Source organism: Aulonocara stuartgranti, assembly GCF_965226115.1.
Source record: "Aulonocara stuartgranti genome assembly, chromosome: 6".
NCBI classification, from domain to species: Eukaryota; Metazoa; Chordata; class Actinopteri; order Cichliformes; family Cichlidae; genus Aulonocara; species Aulonocara stuartgranti.
Genome location: NC_138944.1, coordinates 858305 through 866913, shown reverse-complemented (window position 1 = coordinate 866913; position 8609 = coordinate 858305). Strand labels below are relative to the sequence as shown.

The 8609-nt window shown below is 45.1% G+C and overlaps 1 protein-coding gene across 2 annotated transcripts in view; it reads left to right on the top strand.

Annotated features, from left to right (window-relative positions):
• slc8a1a (solute carrier family 8 member 1a) overlaps window positions 1–8609 on the top strand; it is a 28168-nt gene continuing 19559 nt past the window's right edge. The window contains exons 1-2 of one of the 2 annotated variants that reach the window (XM_082535602.1): window positions 1–216; window positions 3440–5256. In XM_082535602.1, the coding sequence (XP_082391728.1) occupies window positions 3461–5256 (1796 nt within the window). In that variant the 5' untranslated portion in view covers window positions 1–216; window positions 3440–3460. Of the gene's footprint in view, window positions 217–3439; window positions 5257–8609 lie in introns of those variants that run through there. The other variant, XM_082535603.1, reaches the window with a different exon arrangement.

Below are 8609 nucleotides of genomic sequence, written 5' to 3'. Positions count from 1 at the left end.
TGTTGTTATTTCGGTGTTATCATCAGGTGGTGTTTCTGTTCCTCGTCTCCACGCCGTCTGACAGCCTCTCGCTGGTCCTCTGGAGGAGGTTTAGTGTCGGGGTTTCAGCTCTCTGTCAGATGAAAAGTCTTGTGCATTTGTCACCCTTCTGATTTTTTCTTCTTTTCCATCGTCCATCAGTGAGTTTGATCTTCACCTGAAACAGTTTGAGCCAAGGTAGGTTTCTGATTTTCTCCTGAGCAATCGTGCTCCAGCGTTTCAGCTGAGCTTGTGTTGCTGTTCATGTCACAGCAGGTCACAGCATCTCTCCCTGATCTAACTCTGACAGGGATGGTTTGGATTAATCGGTCTACGATTGTTCATTTTCGCACACCCATCCTTGTTTATTTATGTATATATTTTTTTATTATAAATTAGCATTTTTGACCTGGACGCTGACACGCAGCAGTGTTTGTGATCAGTGTGTGTGAGCTGCAAACTTGGTTGGGTTATTAAAGATCATCGAATCATTTTAAAGATGTCCATTCAAATTTTATCTTTATTTAAAAAGCTTGAATATAAAAGAGACATAAACGAATTTAAAGGACTGTGTCACTTTAGTCATTTTTTGTCACTTGTTTTAACAGTTTGATGTCCTCCAGTAGTAGTTTTTCTCTTTTCCAGCAGGTTTGCGGCTCGCTGGTTGTCGTTTTCTCTTCGTAGCTTTGTCTTCTTTTATCACATTTCTGACAGCTTGTGTTGACGTTTTTCTTTCTTCTAAAGTGATTTGCAGTGTTCGTGGTACTTTTCTGTTTCTTTTTATTATATATATATATATATATATTTATTTTATTATATACTTTTGTACCTTTGATTTCCTGTCTCGCTCTCTTGCAGCAGGTTAGTTTGCCTTTGTGTAATTGGGCTGCTTTGTGTCTTTTCATAGTCATACTGAGGTGTGAAATGTGACCTTGTAGGAACAACAGCCATGGTTGCTGTTGTCAGCTGTTATTGTAAGAGCAGCCTCTCATTAGACTTCAGTGTTGCTGGTGTAGGGTTGAAATAGGAGGAGCTGCTCTGTGGCTCCGCCCCATCTGCACTATCACATTCACACAAACACTTTTTCTACTCAAGTGCTTTCTCTCTAACAGCCACACTCTGAAGAATGCCTCAGAGAGCAACATGAGGTTCAGTGTCTTGCCCACAGATACCTTGGCATGGAGACAGGAGCAGGGATCAAACTGCCAACCTTTTGATTAGTACACAGCAAATCCAGCATGTCCAAATTAACACTGTCGGATTTGACTTCAACACTATTAAAGTGTCTATATGGGTCCACACCAGAGAGTGTTAATTTAACTCTTTTTGGAGAGTTGGTACGTTAACTCTGATTTAGTGTTAAACACCAAATCTGTCTGGAGTTGATAATTTAACACTTGGTGTTAAGAGTTTATATATTAACTCTCAAAGAGTATTTTAGTTTAACTACGTCAGAGTTATCTTCTAATTCATTCTAAAAAGCAGGAATTTTACTGTTCTGAACTTCTAGAAATTTCTTTTGGAAATAAACGTTTACTAAAAAGATGCAATGGTTTTTGAAAAACATTTATTCTGAACTGTGCACCACAATTTCAAAACATTTTCTGAAAGATGTAACAGTGTACATGTTCTCACTTTCATTAGAATTTTGTTTATCAAAAGGTCTGACATGGTAAATGCAAATAACAGCATCTCATCACTTATTTCTTCAATACAATATGCATGTCCTTCATTCATCCCTTTGTGGAACTTCAACGCACTTCTGCTCTCCCCCATATTCCATCTTCACAAGCATATCCTGTGCGGAGATTGAATAAAAATTAGTTGACACTAATTAATGGCACAAATAATCCAGTAAACAATTGCAGCACAGTAAAAAAAAGGAATCCTCTTTGAGCCATTACTTGTGTAAAGTATTTTCCCAAAAGACAAGGACACAGGCAACAGGTAATACTGAACTAAATGTAAAACCTCAACCTTTTTAATTTTTACCTAAACCGTGTGCACAAAACTCTGGAGGGATCTATGCTAACGTAGAATCCAGTCAGGACGTCTGCTACTGCTGTTTGCTCGTTGTTTTTTTTTATGGGCGATCGTTTTCAGGCTTCAAGTAGCACCATTATACCAACATTTCACATTCTAGACATTGTTTTAGGCGTATTTGACCAAAAGTTTGACTGAAAATTCACATGCAAGCTTTTTTTCAGTGCTGTGGTATTTGCCCGCAAACAATACCTTTCAGCTAGCTAAAACAGAATGTTATGCTATCAGCGAGCAACATGGCTAATGCCTTTCACACAGCTTTGTCTCAACTCCAAAGAGCCACAGAAGTAAAAGCTCATGATAATAATTGAAACAATCTTTGAAAAAATGACTTACCAAGCATGGCAAACAACTCAAATATGTAGAGCAAAATGTTCTGAAACGGCTTCACTTCAGCTTCGATTGGAGCCGTGCTGGGGGCGGAGTCTGTGAATTTACTCTGTTGGTGGTTAAAAGAATGTGACTCTACTTAGAGTAAAATTAACTCTACTTTTGCAAGAAGACTATTAACACCAAAACATTTAACACTTTTGAATTTGCTGTGTAGCTGACCTGATCTATTCAATTCAAATCACAACAACAGTCGGCTCAAGGTGCTTGATGTTGTAAGGTAGACCCTACAATAATACATACAGAGAAAAACCCAACAATCATATGACCCCCTATGAGCAAGCACTTTGGCGACAGTGGGAAGGTCACCTGGTCCAGCCCTAACTATATGCTTTAGCAAAAAGGAAAGTTTGAAGCCTAATCTTGAAAGTAGAGATAGTGTCTGTCTCCTGAATCCAAACTGGAAGCTGGTTCCACAGAAGAGGGGCCTGAAAACTGAAGGCTCTGCCTCCCATTCTACTTTTAAATACTCTAGGAACAACAAGTAGGCCTGCAGAGCGAGAGCGAAGTGCTCTAATAGGGTGATATGGTACTACAAGGTCATTAAGATAAGATGGGGCCTGATTATTTAAGACCTTGTATGTGAGGAGCAGGATTTTGAATTCTGGATTTAACAGGAAGCCAATGAAGAAGAAATCTGCTCTCTCTCCCTGTCAGTACTAGAAGGAGAGAGCAGATTTCTGAGCTACAGCCACCCCATAAGATACACCAATAATATTGTTCAGCCTGCCAGAAGCATTTCATGTTTCACAAACCAAGCCCATCTCATGAGAACATGACTCATGTGTGGGTCAGGACAGACTTTAGCTTTCATACAGATGAGAGGACAGACTCTCCTTTTTTCACTGAAGCACTGCTGCTGCCAGTTTCACAGCCACTTTTAGAAGTAGAGCTAGTTTGAATGTGGAACAAGGCTTCAGCTCCAGCTCGGTTTTAAACATAATTAGGGAGAAACCAGAATAATGAGCACTCTCTCTGTATCTTACAGGTTTAAGGGAGCTGAAGCACCATGAGCCCAGCCAGGACCATGCCGATGTTCTTCACCTATAAGCTGATTTTCTTTCTGACCGTCATCTCAACTGAGTTTCCATATTCAGCAGCAGCGGGCTCTACTCTGACTCTCACCTCCAACCAGACAGCCACCAACCACAGCAAATGTGGTGGAAGCACCAACTGCATAGAGGGCGTTATCCTTCCTATGTGGAAGCCAGAAAACCCAGCCTTCACTGACCGCCTCGCCAGAGCAACCATATACTTCGTGGGGTTAGCGTACATGTTCTTAGGGGTCTCCATTATCGCCGATCGCTTCATGGCATCCATCGAAGTCATCACCTCCCAGGAGAGACGGATCACCATCAAGAAACCAAACGGTGAGAAGATCACGACGACTGTACGCATCTGGAATGAGACAGTGTCCAACCTGACCCTGATGGCACTGGGTTCATCCGCCCCAGAGATCCTCCTCTCAGTGGTGGAGGTTTGTGGGCACAACTTCAATGCCGGGGAGCTCGGTCCCAACACCATCGTAGGAAGCGCCGCCTTCAACATGTTCGTCATCATCGGGCTGTGTGTGTCTGTCATTCCTGAAGGAGAGACCAGAAAAGTGAAGCACTTGCGCGTGTTCTTCATCACCGCTGCCTGGAGCGTCTTTGCTTACACCTGGCTTTATCTGATCCTGGCTGTCTTTTCTCCAGGAGTTGTGGAAATATGGGAGGGGCTTCTCACGCTCTTCTTCTTCCCACTTTGCGTTGGATTGGCGTACATAGCGGATCGCAGACTTCTTTTCTACAAATACATGTACAAGCGATACAGGGCGGGGAAGCGGAAAGGAGTGATCATCGAAACGGAGGGAGAACCAGAACTTCCCTCAAAGGTTGACATTGAAATGGATGGAAAAATGCTCAACTCTCATGGAGAGGAGTTCACAGATGGAGAGGCAGGATTTGAAGGGAAGGAGCTGGACGAGGAGGAGGCCCGCAGGGAGGTGGCGAGGATCCTGAAGGAGCTGAAACAGAAACATCCGGAGAAGGAGATGGAGCAGCTGATGGAGCTTGCGAATTACCAAGTTTTAACCCAGCAACAGAAGAGTCGAGCTTTCTACCGCTGCCAAGCGACCAGAATCATGACAGGAGCGGGTAACGTCCTGAAGAAGCATGCCGCTGACCAAGCCAAGAGAGCCACCCATGATATCTTCTCTGAGGTGTCGGTGAACGACTTCTCTTCCAAAGTGATCTTCGACCCTGGTACCTACCAGTGTTTGGAGAACTGCGGCAGCGTGGCACTGAATGTGGTTCGACGTGGCGGAGACCTGACCAGCACGGTCTCCGTGGATTACCGGACAGAAGACGGCACCGCCAACGCCGGCTCAGATTATCAGTTCACAGAAGGAACAGTTGTGTTCAAACCCGGTGAGACGGAAAAAGAAATCCGCATCGATATTATCGATGACGACATCTTTGAAGAAGACGAGCACTTCCTGGTTCACCTAAGCAACGTCAGAGTTACAGCTGAGGGTTCGAACAGTCACGAGGCAAACCACGTGGACACCCTCGCAGGTCTGGGTTTGCCCTGCACGGCCACCGTTACCATATTTGATGATGACCACGCCGGGATCTTTGCGTTCGAGGAGCCAGTGATGACCGTGAGCGAGAGCGTCGGGGTGATGGAGGTCAAGGTGATCCGGACCTCAGGAGCACGCGGCGTTGTGGTAGTGCCCTACAAAACGATACAGGGGTCCGCTAAAGGAGGCGGCGAGGACTTTGAGGATACACACGGAGTTCTGGAGTTTGAGAACGATGAGATTTCGTAAGTACGAATCCTCTTTAACGATCTGAAACAACTTTAGCTCCACAGGTGTTATAGTAACAGTATCTTACATGCTAATCGCTTCGCACCCACCAGTGTTTTGGCTCCTCCTCCAGGACTAGAGTTAGGGTTTGAGTTCAGTCATGTTTGGATTAGTTCATGGATCAGCTTTTTAAGGAGAATTGCATTTCTTTGTGACCTAACATTTTCTACTGTCTGTTTGGCATGTGGCTGAAACAAAACCGAACATGTTAAGAGGTTAGCCCTTACACCATCACGTGGCAGGCCTGGCTTCTCTTACATGGTTTCTTATTAATCCTAAAATATAAATGGATTTATGTACGGATCACTCTGTAGATTTCAAACCTTTCCAGATTATTCTAATGAACAGGCATGGGAATTTTTTCATCACCTCTTTAAACTGTACACGACGCAGACAATAGTTTCAGCATCAGAAGCATCACTTCCATCGAGTTTAATCACTCGACACCTGAAGCACCATCAGATGCTGCTGACACTAAACAAGAGTCAGAGAACTCAAATTTGTCAGTGTGTGAATGTGAGAGTGAATGATTAGTGGTATTGTAAAGCACCTTGGGTGCCTTGAAAGGCGCTTTATAAATCCAATCCATTATTATTCAGCTTCTGCTTCCACGTCACACACAGCTGGTCCTGATCTTTAAAGGTAATTAATCCACAACTTTAATGAATGAATCCACAATCCTCATGTAGAATTAAGACGCACACACACACACACACACACACATGTGCGCGCACACACACACACACACAGACACACACACACATGTGCACGCACACACACACACACAGACACACACACACACACACACAGACACACACACACATGTGCACGCACACACACACACACAGACACACACACACACATGTGCACGCACACACACACACACACACACACACATGTGCACGCACACACACACACACACACACACATGTGCGCGCACACACACACACACAGACACACACACACACATACACAGACACACATACACAGACACACACACATGTGCACGCACACACACACACACACACACACACACAGACACAGACACACACACACAGACACACACACATACACACACAGACACACACACACAGACACACACACATACACATGTGCACGCACACACACACACACACACACACACACACACACAGACACACACACACAGACACACACACATACACAGACACACACACACACATGTGCACGCACACACACACACACACACACACACATGTGCACGCACACACACACACACAGACACACACACACAGACACACACACATACACAGACACACACACACACATGTGCACGCACACACACACACACACAGACACACACACACACACACACAGACACACACACACACAGAGACACACACAGACACACACACACACAGAGACACACACAGAGACACACACAGGTTGCTGGTGGTGTGGAGCCACACGGCGGGGGCCAGCTGGGCTCCCGTGCATAAATATAAAGCCACAAGTTAAGAAAACTACATCAAACATTTGGGGCACACCATGTGTAGAAGTAATCTAACTACTGTGTTTAGGTAGAGTAATCCTAGTGACCACTCAGGGTGCTGAGGTCGTAGGTCACGATGAAAACGAGCGAAATGCCTCACAGCTCTTGTACCCCGGTCTGAGTGTAACTCCGCCTCCACACAGTCACGTGACTTGTGTCTTCAGCCTTACATGCCTGGCATAGTGGCTGCAGGTCGACTCTTTCCACGTCTCAAATGAAAACATTTATATCCGCGAAAGGAAGAGGACGGCGTGCTGGAATGGAGACGCTGCCTCGCTCGTCCTGTGTTTGAGTTTATTAATGAGGACGCTGGCAGCGCTGCGGCCGCAGCCTTATATAGACCGATGGAGTTATCGCAGCAGAGGCAGGATCTCCAAGCTCCACGGCACGTCCTGTTTTAGGCTGCGTTCAGTCACCCGGGAGACAGATGGCTGCAGGCGGGTCGTTTATAGTCAGTTTATTAGGCGCACCGTCAGTCTGCACGCCTCCCCGTCAGCACTGTGTGTGCTGCTCAGTGAGTTTGAAGGAAAGTCCTCCAGTGACAGAAGCAGGACAAGCCGCACAGCTTGCATCCATCAAAGCTGCAGCGAGTCAGGTACACAAACGCCTGCACGCTGCACGGCGGCGGTGAACGTGCTCGATGGCATTCAGTTTGACACGCAGCTGATGTAGTGATGTTGAAACAGCTGGACAGGTGATCCAGGTGAAGGGCTGCTGCAGTCGTCCTGACGGGAACATTTGATGGTCTTATCCAAGTGATTCTTTTTCCCAGAGGCAGCGTCTGCTTTGCCTCAGGCAGACTGTCAGGTCATGTGATGGCGCCCAGCAAATCAGCCACTGTGTGCTTTGTGATTATGTTACAGCGTGACTCGATGCGTGTCACACCCTGCAGGTGTCCCCTGGCTGTAAACAGCTGTCTGTGGGGACGGCGGTGTTTGCGCCTCAGCAGGTCACGCGTTGTGAAGCTGCACCCTCGATGTGTTTGAGAGGGCGGAGCTCTGATTGGCCCTCCGACACGTGATTGATCTGGATCACCTTCTTCTAGGTGTCAGACAATCCAGTAAATGACGAGATATTAAACATATGAAACTCTTCCTGGAATGTGTCTGCTGTCCTGGCATCATTGCGCCGGTTTATAGTTCGTAGCCGTCACCGAGGCAGCCGTAGCATTTCCTGTGTCCGGTTTTTGTCAACACGAGGAAGGAGCGATATGACGGCTCCAACAGAAGAGCAGAGACCGGGCCCTTCCTTCTTTCTTTCCTTCCTTGTCTTCTTTCCTTTCCGTTTTTCCTTTCCTTCTTTCCTTTCCTTGTTATTTCTTTCCGTGTCGTGTCAAGGCTACATAAAGCGTTACTTTTCTCACTGCCACACTACATTATGACTCCACCCATGTCTCCAAATATGCTCACTTTGTGTCAAACGAATGTGTAACATCACCTCACTCCTGATCAGTGTTGGTCAAGTTACTTGAAAAAAGTAATCAGGAACTAATTACCGATTACTTCCCCAAAAAAGTAATCCCGTTACTTTACTGATTACTTATTTTCAAAAGTAATTAATTACTTAGTTACTTTTTAAAAACACGATTTACAACCTGAAGAGGTGATAAAGTGATAGATCTTTCAGCCCAATTCTACTTTTTCTGCATAATCCATCATACAAAATGTAATCAAATGGAAAAGTCTCTTTTTAAAACTTGTTTTATTAGTTTTAATCTTTTAACTTTATGCATCAAGCAGAGATTTAATTATATGCAACATTCTCTGACTGGAAGAAATT